Raw genomic sequence first — 17,545 nt, 5'->3', positions numbered from 1 at the left:
GATTCTTGGGGTATTGCTTCCACTGTGCAATCCCCTACACTTACATCATCATCCACATCAGTACCTGCATTATCAGTAACATCTACAACAACAGTATCAGTAGAGTCAGAAATTCTTACAATTACAGAATCATAACAAGAAATACTAGAGGAGTCATGTGAAGTAATAAAATCAAGATCAGGTATGTCAAAGACACTACAATCCCTCTTCTTAAGCACCTCAATATTCGTAGGAATGGTCTCATCAACTCTTAAGGTAACCGGTTGTCCATTTCTAAATTGCTGAGGATTGGCTGCCATGGTTTTCAAAAGTTTCACAGCTTCATCAGGAGTTTTGTCAATCAAGGGCCCCCCACTAGCTTTATCCACCATGTACAAATCAAACGACGATAACTCATCATAAAAATGTAGGACAAGCAACTGATCACTGATTTGATGTTGAAGGCAACTAGAGTAAATTTCCTTGAATCTCTTCCAATATTCACTCAATGTCTCCTCCTTGAATTGTTGAATACCGTGAATCCTTTTTTGCATAGCTATATAATCATTCTGAACTCCCTGTGGGCTTCGATATGCTGGATATGAGTCAGTAAACTGACTATGTGCAACCTCAGACCTAAAATTTGATTGATCCATAGGTGGGTAGTACTGATGTTCAGGCTGATAGAACCAAGTCTGAGGCTGATAGTACTGATAATATGGATCCATGGTTAAAGAAGTTTCCTACACTTACACTGAAACATTAGCAAATAAAATCAGAAGACACATGAGCATATAATATCAAACACATGGATATATGAACATGAAAGCAATTGAAACAATTTTTTTCAAATTTTTATGTAAAAAGAAAAAGAAACAATCCTAAGGTATCAAACACCGTTACATTCCCCGTCAACGGCGCCAATTTTAATACACCCTAATTTTGTTGCGAAATGGGTATTAAAAGAATTAAGTGACCAAATTCATTTTACACTAATGTAGCATAGAGATGTCTCGGGTCGTCTCCTAACTAATGTAAACGGTAAAATTATAGTCTTAGGATTAATTATTGTTGGCTTGGGGTTTTCTGTATAAATTGGGGATTTCAGAATTGACTTTTGAACAAAGAGAAGAAGTAAGGACCTAAAGCTATGCTGCATTTGCAAATTCAACTCATGGAAATTAACAAACAAAGAAGCTAACTAATCTAAACTACTGCATTGAAAGAAATGGCAAACAAGAATAACCTAATGCAACGACTAAGCAAATCTAAATTGTGTAGACATCAAGAATCAAGAACAGTGGTATTAATCAAAGGTTCCAAAATAATAGCACGGGAATTCGAATCAACTATGCCATAATAAACTACAACAAAATGATAATTCAAACAAAAATGAGGAAGCTAGCATCCAAAAGATTCTCACTAATCAAACTAGGAAACCCTAGCTTGGATCTGATGTGTATCGGAGAAAGAACTCAGTGATGAAGGTAACAGAGGAGATAAACTCGGCTGGAAATGGAGCAAGATCAGAGGGAAGGCAGAAACAAACACTTCTGATCATTCAAATGGATGTGGAGCTTCAGGAATGGAAGATCACCGGCCAGAAGACAAAGGAATCGGCTGAAACCACCAGATTTTCCACCTTCTCTACTTCTTCTTCCTCACACAAAGTCGTGACAACAATTATAGTCAGATCTGAAATAAAAAGATGACGTGGCGTTGCTGGTTGCTGATGGATGGATTTCATTCGGAGGAAGGGTCGTCCTTGACCTCGTTTGCTCGCCGGCGATGGAAGATCGGAATCGAGATCGCTGAAGTAGATCGTTCCCTTGTTTCTTGGCGTGCGTCCTGTAGCAATTCACATTTCCCATTTAAATCATATCTGAAATCTATGATGGACGGCTATGATTCTTTCGCATCTGATCCAACTGAGAGATTTGATCTAAATCTGATCCAAAGGCTCAAATCTTCATCAAGGGACCTGATCTATATTTTCCTAGCTCGGATGGACTAGATATTCAATAGATAGTTAAGATTGCTATTGATCTTGATGAACGGTTCAGATGGCTCCAAAGCTTGATCTCCTTAATTAGCCTTCGATTTGATCCCAAATTTGGTCTGATATGATCAAGACAATGCCCCTTTGATGCCTAAAAGATCATATTCGAATATTAGCATCAAATATTGTAAATATAAGATAATTTGTAATTAAGTCCACAGATGAATGTAATTCATGAAATATGATATAAATGTGGAATTAACACATGAGAAGATCAAATGACATGCTTATATGAATCAAAATATCAATACAAAATGATGGTTATCAAAAATGACAAATGAAGTTGTGTTGAAAATATTTGTATGCTTTAAAGGTCATATAAATGATCAATGGAAAAAAGGCAAAAGGTGGTCAATAAACAAATGTAGTTGTATTTGATTCTATTGGATCGAGTCGAACGTGAAAGGGGGGAGGGGTGAATCACGTGATTTTAAAAAACTTATTCTTTTAGATTTTGAAAACAAAGTGCGCAGCGGAAAACTAAGTAAGAAAGTGAAATAGAAAAGCAAGTAAAAGAGCACACATTCAGTTTTACTTGGTTCGGAGACTTTGGTGACTCATACTCCAATACCCAGGTCTCGCGAATCTATCGATGGGTAATCCACTAAAATACCTCTTCCGGAGAAATCAAGTACAAAAGAATTCGGAACAAGTGTAACACACTGTAGTTGTCCTTTTGCAGTAATTAAGTACATAAATGAAAAGATTACCAAACACTCTTTCAATATATATGGTTGACTTGAGCTTGGTGTTTGGGTGACTTCTTAGTAGTAGATGAGTGTAGAAACGTCGCAGCAGAGTCGTAGTAGGAAGCTGGAGAGTTTGGAAGTCCGATAGGAAGCACGGATGTTCATATGAGTGTATTATTTGATGGCTTGGGCAAGCACTCCCTTTATTGAGTATAGAAGGTGCCTTTATAGGCCTTGAAAGTGCCTCCAATGTGATAATTCTAATCCTGAACACCCCGGTCCTTATCTTTGATGAATTCTAAACTTTATCCTACAGAAGGCGCCTTCCATGCACTGAAGACACCTTCTATAAATAGTACCAAGGCGCCTTCAGCGCTTGAATGTGTTGGAACCCCAAGGTTGTTTTGGTGTGATCAACAAGTTAAGTTAGGTCCTGTGTGTTTCTAACCTTGTGTCTAAGTATGCAGGAGCTTAGGAGCACAGGTAGTCGAGTGGAAACACAGCTAGTGAGAAGGATGACACACGGTGCGTCCGAGGGACGAGGCGCTGCGGAAGAGTACACCGGAGGACGAGAAGGAAGTGTGCGGTGGTTCCGAGGGACGAAAGCCGGAGCGGAAGACTGCTCGAGGAGCAAGAGACGCAGCTAGCGAGAAGAATGGCACGCGATGCGTCCGAGGGACGAAGACTGCGGATGAGTAAACTGGCGGACGAGAAGGAAACATGCGGCAATTCCGAGGGACGAGAAGCCGGAGCGGAAGCCCACTTGAGAAGACCAGAAGTTAGGTTCGGGTGAGCCCTTTTCCGGATGTCCGAGATCACCCAAGCGAGCGGATCCGGAGTTGAAGACCCGGATCGAGGCGACCAGAGCCGGAGCAGAGGACCCGGACCGAATAAGTTAACTGGAGTTGACTTTTGGGTCCGGGGTGCCCGGAATGTACTGCGGCGCTCGGACCCCTCTGGGGTGCCCGGAACGTACCGGGGCGCCCGGAGTTGACTTTTTCACAGATCGAGTCAAAACTCGATCTGAACATTGGGGGATAAAATTTTATCCCCCCCCCCCCCAAGGCACCTGGAACCCTCAGGGCGCCCCGACAAAGGCTATAAATATAGCCTTGTCCAGAAGCTTTAACACAACTCAGAGCAATTCATTTCCAATGCTTGTACGCTTCAGTTTTAGATTAGCTTCTTTATTTTGCGCTTTCACTGCTGTAAGAGGCTTCTCCGCCCGAAGGAGATACTAGTGCGATATTCCTTGGATTAACAACCTCCTTGGTTGTAACCAAGTCAAATCCGGTGCCTCGTGTTTTCTGATTTACTTTCTGATTATTTTAATTTACAAGTGTTAGTTTAAGAGTTCTAGAAGGGTATTTTTGTTTTGTTTTACAGGGCTATTCAACCCCCCTTCTAGCCGGCCGCAACGGTCCTACAAGTGGTATCAAAGCCGAGGCACTTCAGGAGGACTAACCGCCGAACGAAGCAACGAGATGGCCAGACCAAGCATCCACCCACCGAAATTCGAAGGGGATTTCGCCTCTTGGAAAAAGCTGATGCATGTATTATTTACCACCGATTTTGAATTAATGCTTACAATGGAATTTGGTTTTACGGCACTGGAAGGTAAGGAGAAATCCAATTGGACGAAAAAGGAGCAGGCTAACTTCGTGGCGAACGACAAAGCATAATACCATCTTCTAAGCGTTCTTCCACCTCAAGAAGTCAACAGGATTGGGAACTATGACTCGGCAAAGGGACTTTGGAAGAAGTTCCTTGATCTACACGAAGGGACGTCCGAAGCCAAGCTCGCCAGAAGAGATCTACTTCACAATCAGCTCACCAGCATGCGATTTAGGGAAGATGAGACAGTTGCGCACCTGCACTCAAGAATCAAGGAGATCATCACCAGACTCTCAAATCTCGGAGAAAAGGTAAGTAACCGAGATTCACTAAGGTACGCTTTAAATTCCTTTCCTAGAAATACCAAATGTGCATCATTAGTAGATGCATTTTACATTTCTAAAGATTTAGAAAAGATTTCGTTAGAAGAATTCTTTTCTACATTTGAAGTGCATGAGTCAAGATGTGCAGGAATGAAGGAGCCCAGAACAACGTCGCCCTCAAAGCATCGAGAGACGAACCTGAGTCGGAGTCTTCTCTCGACAACGAGGAAATGGTAATGATGGTAAGGTGATTTAAGAAGTTATGTAATTCTAGAAAAACTAACCATCCATAGGGTAGAAAGGCAAGGACGATCCGCTGCTACCACTGCGATGAAAAAGGGCACGTCAAGGACAACTGTCCCAAGCTGAAGAATAAGGACAAGGAGAAGGGTAAGAAGTCTATCCAAAAGCGAAACACCCTAAAGACAACGTGGGATGATACGTCGTCGGAGTCAGAAGTTGAGGCATTCTCCGGACTTGCTCTAATGGCAAATCATCAAGATGACGACTGCGAGTCAAGCTCTTCTGAAATAAGCATCGAGAGCATCGATGAAGGGGGAGCCATGTTGGAAGAAAGCAGCAGTTCAGGGGGAGAAACGGACAACGAGATCGACAAGGTAAGTGAGGTACGATCACTTCCTCCTGATAAACTCTTTAAGTTTGTTAAACTATTAACAAAAGACTGTTGTAAATTAGAAAAGGAGATTAAAAACTTAAGAATAATTTTGGCTAAATCTTGTCCCTTAGAAGAATTAGACAAATCAAAATTAGGAAATAAGAAATTGAAATCAGAAAATAAAGATCTGAAAATTCAAGTAGATAATTTGAAGAACTATGCATGCCCATCTAATTTTAGAAAATTTAAAATTTTAAATTGGTATTATAGATATCACCAGGGAAAAATTAGGAATATTTCAAGAAAATATGTACCTAAGAAATATTTAGTTAATCCAGTAGGCTGGAACCTATATTGAGTTCCTAAATCTTGCTTAGTCTAAATCTTAAACGAAATTAATGCTTTCAGTGAGAAAATTAAACAGTGAATTTCTCTATAAGGCTTTATCTAAGGAAATGGTTGTTACTCCAATAACCAAGAAGGTCTAGCGCCTCGCCACGACCTAGACGCCAAAATATTGAAATAAATGTTTTATTAACTTTCGGTCAAAACATTAAAATTAGAATTAGTTAATACTTTTAAAGTTTTTCAAACATTTTTTTCAAAATATTTTTATACTTAGAAAAATCTTAAGTTAGGATTTTTTTTTTCAAAAATAATTTTTTTTTGCAAAGACTTAAATTTGTTTTCAAAAATATTTTTTTTAGAAATTTTTTTTGAGTATTTTTCTCTTAGAAAAATTCTCCTTTACACTTAAAAAAAAATTCAGAAGAGATTTTTTTGCCTAAGTTAAAAGTTATTCTGAAATTGAAAAATTCTGCTTAAGTTTTTTTACAAAAGCTGTCTAAGTTAGAATTTTTTTTCTTATAATTTCACTTAGAAAATTTTCTTAAAATTTTACTTAAAAATTTTTCTTCAAAGGCTGTTTAATATTGCAAAATTTTTTTAAAGATCTCAAAATTTTCTACATTTTTACCCTTAGATTTTTTTCAATCCCATTTTTTTATGTGATCAAAGGGGGAGAAGGAAAAGTATAAGTCTAGGGGGAGGTAAGGTAGACCAAAATTTAACTTGTTTTATTTTTGCACTTAATTGCAAATTTAGTTAAGTTTATTTTATGTCAATTTTTACCCTAGCTTAACTTGGGTTGCTCACACCAAAAAGGAGGAGATTGTTGGAACCCCAAGGTTATTTTGGTGTGATCAACAAGTTAAGTTAGGTCTTGCGTGTTTCTAACCTTGTGTTTAAGTGTACAGGAGCTTAGCAGCATAGGTAGTCGAGTGGAAGATGCAGCTAGCGAGAAGGACGGCACGCGGTGCGTCCGAGGGACGAGGCGCTGCGGAAGAGTACACCGGCAGATGAGAAGGAAGCGTGCGGTGGTTCCGAGGGATGAAAGCCGGAGCGGAAGACTGCTCGAGGAGCAAGAGACACAACTAGCGAGAAGGACAGCGCGTGGTGCGTCCGAGGGACGAAGACTGCGGATGAGTACGCCGACGGATGAGAAGGAAACACGCGGCAATTCCAAGGGATGAGAAGCCGAAGCGGAAGCCCACTCGAGAAGACCGGAAGTTGGGTTCGGGTGAGCCCTTTTCCGGATGTCCGAGATCACCCAAGCGAGCGGATCCGGAGTTGAAGACCTAGACCGAGGCGACCAGAGCCGGAGCAGAGGACCCGGACCGAATAAGTCAACCGGAGTTGACTTTTGGGTCCGGGGCGCTCGGGGTGCCCGGAGTTAACTTTTTCACAGATCGAGTCAAAACTCGATTTGAACATTGGGGGATAAAATTTTATCCCCCCCAGGGCGCCTGGAACCCTTAGGGCGCCCCGACTAAGGCTATAAATATAGCCTTGGTCCAGAAGCTTTAACACAACTCAGAACAATTTATTTCCAACGCTTGTACGCTTCAGTTTTAGATTAGCTTCTTTATTTTGCACTTTCACTGCTGTAGGAGGCTTCTCCGCCCGAAGGAGATACTAGTGTGACATTCCTTGGATTAACAACCTCCTTGGTTACGTTGTAACCAAGTCAAATCCGGTGCCTCGTGTTTTTTGATTTACTTTCTGCTTACTTTAATTTACAAGTGTTACTTTAAAAGTTCGAGAAGGGTGTTTTTATTTTATTTTACAGGGCTATTCAACTCCCCTTCTAGCTGTCCGCAACGGTCCTACAGAATGCCCCTTCCATCCCCTGGAAGGTGCCTTGGATATTGTTCAGCCGAGGTTTTTTGTTCTCTTCTTGCCTTGTAAAGTGGGTTATCCAATAAACTAAATAATAACCTGAAAGACAAGTGTTAGCATAATAATATTGAATAGTAATTAGACCCTGGCTTCCTGAGATCAGGATCTAGTCAATGTCTCAGTTTAGGGGTCCGAAATGGACCTACACTGGACTAACACCTATTGTCCCTTAACCGAGATGAGTCCTCACCGAGTCATTCTCCTCAGTGACTTACCTTCACTTACCTATTTGTCGTCGGTTGACTAGCCTCTTGACCCACCAGGTCTTTATGCCAATTGTCAGGTTCGCAGACCTAACTGGACTTCTACCGGTTGTTAGGTCCCGTAGACTCGACTGGACTTCTCGCCAGATATTAGGTCGGTCTATTGACCTATCTGGACTTTGCATCAGTTACCCAATCCCACGAACCTAGCTGGATTTTAGCCTAGTGTCAGGTCCTCCAAACCATTAACTCTTGTACACTTGGTTAAGTAATTAGATCACAACAATACCTAACTTAACTCACTTGTCAATCATCAAAACCTGAGTTAGACCATTAGTACAAATTGCACCAACAATCTCTCCTTTTTTGATGAAGTGACAACCTGTATTAAAGTTAGGAAAAATATGCAAAAATATATATAAAATGATTTAAGAGAAGTCTAAGGTAAGACAGTTAGTTTTGTTCTCTTAATCATTTTTAGGGTTAAGTTCTTCTGATTTTCTTGGATTTCTAACTTAAACTCTAACTCTCCCCCTTTGGCATTCATCAAAAAATATGTAGATAGATGATTCAAAGTAAGTTAAGTAAAATAAATATTGAAAGTAATAAAACATTAGTAAATACATTTTAAACACCAGTTTGGAGGGACACTATGTGAATTTTGTTGATATACTTCGCCACTGTTTACATTGATAATTATTAATTACGAAGTAATATATGATAATTAACTTCGGTAATAAAGTCGATGTAGTAAATACTATTTTAAACTTCATAGATTAAAAAAATAAAGAACTCACTTCTAATTTTATTTGACATTTTACTTTGTATTATATATTTAATGGAGTAATAAGGCACAAAATAAAATTGATATCTCCCAAGTAAAAAAATTTTAACCGGTTAAAATCTTTTTTTCCACACAACATTTTTCCATTTTCTAGGGTTTGAAGTTTCGTAAGAAAGGGGATCAACGACCCATCTGCGACAATGAGCTTCCCCTTGCCATAGATCTCCACCAAGCCGACGTGCTTATCCATGCCTCACCTTGCCTTGCCCATCTCCCCCCACTGCTGATCCATCGATCAATTCTCTATGCCCCGTCATAGCGCCATCACTGCCTCTGACCTCCATCCACTCCAAGTCTTCATGCTCGACGATCGCGCGGACTTTATACTCAAGGTCGACCTCCTGTCGTCCTCACAATTGTCTCCCATCGGTGCTAGGAGCTGGGGCCAGAAGGGATCACTCTCCCCTTCTCCTTCCTATTCATCCTCTTCATGCTTCCTCCCGGCCCGAGCAACGGAGATGAATGGTGCTGGTCCTTTCGACCGACGTGGGAAGAACCCCGAAGGCTCGAGTTGGATGATTTCGCCTGCCAACAAGAGTGGGGAATTAGATGCGGACCGCGGACTGCGGCTCGCCTGTAGATGGGGTGGTTGAGTCGGGAGCGTTGATTGTGCTTCTATCACCGCTGCCTAGGGATTTTCTAGGTCTGAGATGCAAGGACCTGCGGTGCTAAATGGTAGCCTGGAGGTGACACATGGGTTAGTGTTTTTGGGTATGAAATCAATTTCTCTCTTTGCTAACTCTGGATTTTACTTCTATTGAGTTTATTTTCCTTGCTACTTCATCATATGGCTAATTACGTCTTATGCTCTACTTATCTTCAATTGCTAGATCTTATAATAAGCTTGCTTTTCACTCAATTAGATATTTATACGACTTTGTTTGGTGGAGTTTCCTAACATGTCTATTTTACCAACAAAAAAAATCTATTAAGATGAGTATTTTGGTGGTTGATTTCATATTATGACGCGTCATGAATGTTTGCAGAAGATGGTTCTTTCACCTTGAACATTTTAAAGCATGATTAATCATCTTGTTTGGCATTCTATCAAAAAAAAGTACCAGTGTGTTTGTTTATCTGGTATAGTCATATTAATTATTGTGTATAAGACTGGATTTTCATGCGGCAAGTGCCCAATTTTGTCATAGATCTAAAACTATTAGAATTTTTCCTTCTTTTTTTGATTATCTACAAGCATGGTTGATGGTCTGGATGTAGATGATGAAGGTTTTGTACTGACAGATTAAACTAGTCCATCTTTATGGTATTTGATTAATTATATCTTGCTTCAGCATGAAATCTTTAGTATATGAATTTGGTTTTCAACCTATTTATGATAGTACGGATTTAGCTCAATGTATATGTATATTATTTTTTGTTTTCTGTATATCCATGCTTCAAATTTTCTAAAAACATCCTATGGCATGTCTTCTTTGTCTCAAGGATAGGCCACTACTGCAAGAGTTTTCTGGTAATATTTTGATATCAGCTCTCAATTTATCTATTTAGTATCTAAATGTTGCAAGAGCATTCAAGTAATATTTTCCGATGGAAGTTTTGAAATGTTTGATTGTAAGCAGCTCAAAGCCTGCAAGTGCTAATGTTATTGGGATTGATTTAGGCAACACAAACTCATGTGTGTCTGTCATGGAGGGGAAGGTACATTATGCTTCCTATTGTTTACAAAGACTTTTTGATTTGTTTAGGTCTGGGTCTTTGTGTGGTACTATCTTTTCTAATGTTTCTATCCTGGTTGGTTGAATCAGACACCAAAGGTGATTGAGAATGCAGAAGGTGCGAGGACTACTTCATCTGTTGTTTCCTTTAATCAGAAGGATGAGCTTTTGGTGGGTATTCCCACGAAGCAACAAGCCGTGATGAATCCAACAAACACCTTATTTGGCACTAAATGACTGATTGGGAGAAGGTTTGATGAGTCCCCCATACTCAAAAAGAACTAAAGATGGTTCCCTATAAATTCTCAAGGCACCTAGTGGAGATGCGTGGGTGGAGATGAATGGCCAGCAATATTCGTCTAACCATATTGGTGCATTTGTCCTCACCAAGATGAAGGAAACAACATAGGCTTATCTGGGTAAAGCTATCTCAAAGGCAGTCATGACACCATATTGGTGCTTATTGGTGCTTATTTCAATGATGCACAACGCCATGACACAAAGGATGCAGGGAGAATTGCATGCCTTAAAGTTCTAAGAATTATCAATGAACTGACTATAGTTGCATTTTCATATGGAATGAACAACAAGGAAGGTTAATTTGATTGTTGTCTTTGATCTGGGTGGTGGAACTTTTGATGTATCCATCTTGGAAATTTCTAATGGAGTATTTAAGGTTTGTTCTCAACATGTTTCTCTGGTTTCTATTATGTTCTTTGTTTCATTGTTTTTGTTATTTTCCATCTTCAAGTTAAGGCTACCAATGGGGACACATTCCTTGGTGGTGAAGACTTTGATAGTGCACTGCTAAACTATCTAGTCAATGACATTCTATTAATAGCATCGACAATCAACATCTGCTTTGACATTCTATTATTACAACTAAGCATGTATATCGAACCAAATGTTATTTATGCATGTCAAGAAATACCTATATGACATTCAAGTACTCAGATTTGTAGGTTGGGGATTGATGATTTTAGCTCGTTCTTTTCAAATTTTAACTATAGGTGCGAGAAAGAGGTCACCATAGAATCATTCTAAAGTTATAGAAACATTAGGGAAATGACCTCTTCTCACTGTATGCTTTCATGTGAGTTTCACTTCAATTTCAATGGGGGTTCAGTTGTATAAACTTATTGGTAATCAAGAGGCATATAACTTATTGGTAAAGTACCTCCAATTTTTAATAGTGTCATCAGAAATTCATAGAAGATGATTAGGCTATATTACTCTAATGCTACCAAATAAAGAGAAGTTAACTGGCAATCTGAATTCAAATTTTAGGCTCTATTATCGATATGCTCTCTTCTCACGGATCCCGACCTTGAATTCATAACTATGCATGATGGTTCATTCGTGATTTATCTAAAACCTTTATTTTCATACTTATGTTAATGTTTGCAGAACTTCTATTTATAAGGTCATAAATCTAAATAAATTCTGGTTTATTTACTGTTGTTTGGTTGAAGCAAAATCTCAATCCAAGTTATTAACATTATACTTTTTATATTTCAATTTGCAGCATCAAACAATAATTAATATTACAATAAATCTCAATATGATGAAGTAAGAAATGAATGAAGCGAATTTGTCTACTTCTATGTGGATGCCTAAGTGTAAGTTATGATATAAATTTTGGGGTTGTACTTAGAGATTTATGGATACAAAAGTTTTTAGGTGAAGTTGGTCAAACTTGTCTTTTATGAATACACTTTTGGGTTGTATTTAGAGATTTCTAGAGACAAAAGTTTTTGAGAGAAGTTAGTTAAATATATTTTTTTGTGAATACACTGTTGGGTTGTATTTGATAGATACTTATGATATATTTATTCAATTTTGGTGATGAAAAATATTGTATTGTAGTAAAATATTATGATATATAATTTTGTAGATTAAAATTGTATTGTAGGAAAATATGGTCAATTACTTCAACACTATAAATAAATGATTGAGTAATACAACACAAAAGACTTTAATAAATTTAAATAGCGATGCAGTTAAAGAAATTATTTACTTCATCACTGATCAAATTTGTAAAGTCAATTGTATAAATTTATTTTTTTTTGTTGTAGTAAAATATGCTCTATTACTGTTGGGACCGATATGCCCGCTAGAGGGGGGGGTGAATAGCGTCTCACCAAAATCGATGGATTTCTACGTATTCGTTAGTTGTATAGCGGAATAATACAAAACTAAATACGAATACGAAAGCTAAAGACAAAGAAAGGAAATGCAAACCAATACACGTTGATGTAACGTGGTTCGGAGATAACTTGCTCCTACTCCACGGCTGTCCGTAAGGTGGACGATCCTTCAATCCGTCGGTGGATTAGTCCCTGGCAGACTCCGGCTATCTCAAGTCGTTCCTTGTGGGTGGAGAAACCTCACCACAACTTCAACCAAGAACACTTGGACACAAGAGATCCTTGAGCACTTTGGTGACTACTAATTAGGCTTTAACCAAGTCTAATTTTGTCAACCATGCCCAAGCACCCCGAGCTCTATAGAGCTCGAGAGGAAAACACTAAGTTGTTTTCCTGCTACCAATCGACTGGTGTATGCACCAGTCGACTGGTCCTTTAAGTGAAGCTGACCGTTACCCAATGATCGACTACCAGTCGACTGCTACAGTGTATCAGTCGACTGCTACAGTAACCAGTCGACTACTACAATACTGCTATAGTGTCACAACTGTATTGCTATAGTGTCGCTACAATACTACTGCAGTGAAACCTAAAACCATAAGATTTCACCCAGAGTACAATCACTCAGTACTCGTCCTCGCCTGACCAACCTAGACCTAGCCTTCTAGCCTCCTCCATCAGCCTCGTATCCCTTGGATGTCTCCCCATCCTTCATGTCTTACCTTCTGGAGCTTCCTTTGGCCTTGTCCTTATTGTCAGGTCTTCCTTTGCCAAGAGACTCCTCACCTCCGGGACTTCATCCATTGCCAAGTCACAATTGGACTTACGTTGCCAAGACTACATACTTTGACTTAGCTTATACCGCCAAGACTCATCCTTGGACTTTTCTCCTCCGCCAAGATTACACTTGGACTTTCCTTATTGTACCTATATCCTGCACACTCATAATGCATATCAAATGCAATAATAAACCTAACTTAAACTTTTGCCTAAACATCAAAACCTAGGGCACCTAGATTGCTCCAATAATTACTTTTATACTATGAAGAAGTGATAGAATAAAAAATACTTCGACCAAGTCAAATTATACAGAAGTAAAATTAAACATTTACTGCACTAGAATACAAAAATTGTGAAGTTGTATATATATTTTACTTCGTCAATCAATGTAACTTATGAAGTAATATATCATCAACCACTTCGGTACTTTTACTGATCTCGATGAAGTAATAGTGTAAGATAATGAAAATTTTAATTAATAGGTTATTTGGGAAATAGCCTTATAGAATTTTTTCATAATTTTTAGAAATTTTTCGAGAATTTTTCGGAGCTCGTACGACGGGTTTTGAGGGGATGAATTGACGGGTTCAGATAAAGCTTGTTTGGGATACCCGTTTAGGTGAGAAAATGTTTTAATATATAAATCCCTTTTCCTTTTCATTTTATTTCCTCCAAACTCATCGTCGAACCCGAACCCGTGCTCTCTTCTCCTTCCCTGCGACTTCCCGATCTCCTCTTCTCGCCACCGACTCCATCTTGTGTCGCCGCCGATCACAACCGCCTGCGCCAGTTGTTCGACTGTCGACCAAGACCCCCTTCAGATCCAGCCGAAGCCCTTCTCCGACTCGCTCCGATCTCTCTGGTCTCTTGCGGACGGATCGAAGCCGACGGACTTTCGGCTATTGTCGACATCACTTGCTTGCCGGAGATCGAACGAGGAGCCCCGGATAATCTTGATCGACACCTCATCGCATCTTTTTGGCGTCGACTGTCGACGCCACTAGATCGAGCTAGATCCACTGATCGCTGGTGTGAAGAGGCAATTAGGGCTTCGAGGGTAAGCGACCGAACCTTCCTCTTCCTATTTCTCTGACTTGTGCCCTAGCTTCGAGCCTTCTTCTTAGGTTCTTGCTCTCTTCTCCTCAGATTATTGGTGATCCCAGATCAGGTCTTGGGCCTCTTCTTCATTGTTGTTGATTGAGATCTCAGTTGAGGTAAGGTTAGGTTATTAATTAGGTTGTTGTTTGGATTTGAGATCTCCAATCTTGATCTCACCTTGAACCGAATGGTAGGGAAGGATTTCAGCAGGGTTGTGTGTTATGGATCAAAAATCAAGGTTGTGAGGTGAAGTAGGACTTGTTGTAGGTGTTCTTGGTTCCGACAGCCACCTCATCCAGCAGCTCTCACTACAAGAAAATTGGGATTCTACAACACTTAAACGACAACGCTTTTTTTAAAAAGTGTTGTCTATTTTTTTTTAACAACGCTTTTAGCGAAAAACGTTGTCTATTTCATTATTTTCTTATTAATAGACAACACTTTTCTAAAAGCCGTTGTCTATTAGTGATTTTTATGGGTCAAAGACAACGCTTCGTAAAAAGCGTTGTCTATTAGCCTTTTTTTTAGTGTCTACGACAACTACTGTCAAGTTATCATCTCAATCTTAAGTGATCTAAACCGCTTATCTCAAGATCTGACGGCTAGATCTTCATCCATCTTCATCACAATATGGATGGCCCAGATTAAAGGAGGAGAAAACTTCGTTTCCTTTTACCCATGCGACGACACAGTGCTGGTGATTCCTTTCTATTCGCGACATCTCCTCTCGCGTGGCTAGGGCACGCGACCTCCCACCGTCGGTCGTCTCTTCTTCCTCACCACCTGTTGGCAGCTCTTTCTTCTCTTCACTGTCGCACAAACCCCTCTCAGGAATCAGGAAGTGCGGTGGTGGATTTCGCCGGCGATGATGACGCCCAACAATCTTCCCAACGGAGGCCGCCACCAGCGTCCACACCCTCCGCCCGACCCTCGGATGCAGCGCCACTACCTCGGCACACCCATTGCCACCCCTTCCTCCTCCTCTTCCTCCGCCACCTCCTTCAAGGGTTGTTGCTGCTGCCTCTTCCTACTCCTCACCTTCCTTGCCCTCCTCGCCGTCGCTCTCGTCATCATCCTTGTCCTCAAGCCCAAGAAGCCCCAGTTCGACCTCCAGAAAATCGGAGCAGGAGTATCTTTTCTAAGATAAAACCACAGCGATTGTCTCAGAAAGCACTGCGATACCCACAATGGCTTGGGCCATCAATACTTCAGCCTCAGATTCGCTCTCCGAGAATTCATATTTCTACATAGGTCGAGCCCATCCCTCCGCTATTTCTTCTTTTGTTCTTACTGCTATTGATTTTGCGTGGGATCTCCTAAAATCCCTCAGCTTTGATGGATCGGGTAGCGGACAATTGCTCTGAAGTTAATTTGACCATAAATAGCCATTGTTTCTTGCCGTATGAACTTTTTCTTGTTCGTTTAAAGCTAATGAATCATCAACGTAGATGTTTACCAAGACTGAACTTTTGTTTGTTTTCTGATCGTAACTTGTTTATATTTGTGGATTTCGACTTGGTGTTCAGATAGCCCTTTCTTTGATGTGTCTTTGGACTATAGTTATATATCACAAACATAACCAGTAGGCTTCCTGCCTTCCAGCATCAACAGCAGCTGAGATTGAGGTAAGAAGTAGGGTAATAGATTACATGGAATGATTAGGGTTAAGGCGATTACATGAAATGATGAGGTTTAGAATTGGTCTAATGGAATGATTAGGGTTAAGGCGATTAACCCTAATTAACCTTTAGATTTAATTTAGGTAAGGATTATGGTTAGATTGATCAGGGGTTTACCCTAATTTAGTATTAGAAATTTTATTTGGCTATTCATTTGAATTTAGCTAAATAAAAGCATATATGTTGTTTGACACGGGACTCTGATTCAAGACAAACGTCTCAACGTCAGATTTAGCTTGATTGGATCTTCTATTTGAGGAGGGTACCCTTTGACTTATTTTTTTTGATATTGTCTTATGATATGTGTAGTATATATATAACTAGTGGTGATTGGTAGATTTATCACTTCCCTGGTTTTAGCTTATCTGATACCTGTTACATGCTTCTACTGTTAGCTGCTATACATTAGACTTATATGCTCTTATTTATTGTTATGTGTACCTATGCTCTTAGAGGTGATGATATGTAGTGCTTCTGTGTACTGGATTAATTGCTAGACATATTAGATATGTGATCTTGGATTCATGTTGCTTATATCATTGTTATATATGTGTTTATCTTTCTAGCACATATATATGGATGAGGATATGTTCAGGTATGACATACTGCAGCATCATGCACCATCCCGCATGATTGCATGCTAGGTGATTGACGACTCCATTATTGTTGAGCTCGTCAGTCGGCTACATGGGCCTGCACACAACGTGACCACTGCATGGGTAGTGGCACAGCACCCAGGGTGTGTATGGTAGTGGCTCTGTCAAGGGCTCCGCTGGTCCACTCATAGGTAGTGTGACGGAGCGTGGTAGCAGGACAGGGATCCCTCCCCGTCATCGCGTACCGGGAGATGAGAGCATTGCGCTCTCTCACTATGTTTGAGGTAGGAGGATAGGTGTACTCCGACAATATCCCATCCACTCCGTCACTCCTCAGGAGCAGTGATGGTAGAGTGCATGGTTGGCATAACCCTACCCACTCGATCTCACCATCGCATGTGAGATGGTTGACTGGCGTCAGGGGTGACCATGTCATATTACATTATGTGCACAGATTGTATTTATTGTGATTGTTGCATATTGGATGATGCATTTTTGTGACTGCATATGATTGACATGCATACAGGATACATTCTTTTACTCTGACTATCTTTACCTGTGTATGTTCACAGTTACTGCTCAGAGGACTTGTAGGTGAGTACAGTTTATTTCAGTTATGCATTTCTTATTATTCTTGTAGTAGACTGCATTACATGCCTATTGTTGGTTACTACAGTTTATTCAGTTATGCATACTTGCTATATTATTTAGGAGACTGTATTATAGGTTATTACTGGTAGTTATATGTTACTGTACATATCTATTGGTTACCTGTTGAGTTCTTTGGACTCATACCGTTACATTACTACTTTCAGGTTAAGGCCGTCGGGAGATTCCAGTCGCTAGCCCCCTTGTTATGAGGGTTTTCAGTTGTCGAGTTTTGTTTTAGTTACTATGTCTTTATACACTTGTGATGTGGGTTCTTGTACTTGTGGACTTATGATGAACTTTTGGGTTTGCTACTCTTGTTTTCTGCTGCGGATGTTTTCATTACTTCGTGGATT

At 39.9% G+C, this 17,545-nt stretch overlaps 1 protein-coding gene across 2 annotated transcripts; it reads left to right on the top strand.

Annotated features, from left to right (window-relative positions):
- The first annotated feature begins 7,330 nt into the window (after positions 1 to 7,330).
- On the top strand, positions 7,331 to 10,929 carry LOC121996997 (heat shock 70 kDa protein, mitochondrial-like). 2 transcript variants are annotated; one of them, XR_006116201.1, is made up of 3 exons: positions 7,331 to 10,036; positions 10,146 to 10,224; positions 10,332 to 10,929. XR_006116201.1 is itself a non-coding variant. In XM_042551201.1 (2 exons), the coding sequence occupies exons 1-2, from the start codon at positions 10,114 to 10,116 to the stop codon at positions 10,476 to 10,478; spliced, it is 258 nt and encodes an 85-aa protein (XP_042407135.1). In that variant the 5' UTR covers positions 10,014 to 10,113; the 3' UTR covers positions 10,479 to 10,929. The 2 variants fall into 2 exon arrangements, 1 of the variants encoding a protein (XP_042407135.1); XM_042551201.1 differs by having other exon boundaries at positions 10,014 to 10,224.
- Positions 10,930 to 17,545: the final 6,616 nt, after the last annotated feature.

The sequence above is a fragment of the Zingiber officinale genome, chromosome 6A (assembly GCF_018446385.1).
Source record: "Zingiber officinale cultivar Zhangliang chromosome 6A, Zo_v1.1, whole genome shotgun sequence".
NCBI classification, from domain to species: domain Eukaryota; kingdom Viridiplantae; phylum Streptophyta; class Magnoliopsida; order Zingiberales; family Zingiberaceae; genus Zingiber; species Zingiber officinale.
This window is presented reverse-complemented; position numbering and strand designations above follow the sequence as displayed.

Excerpts from the sequence above, each read along its gene's own strand:
- LOC121996997 (XM_042551201.1), top strand. The coding sequence starts at position 10,114 with ATGGAAGTTTTGAAATGTTTGATTGTAAGCAGCTCAAAGCCTGCAAGT. Across the intron at positions 10,225-10,331 it reads TGTCTGTCATGGAGGGGAAG|ACACCAAAGGTGATTGAGAA; the intron begins GTACATTATGCT and ends TGGTTGAATCAG.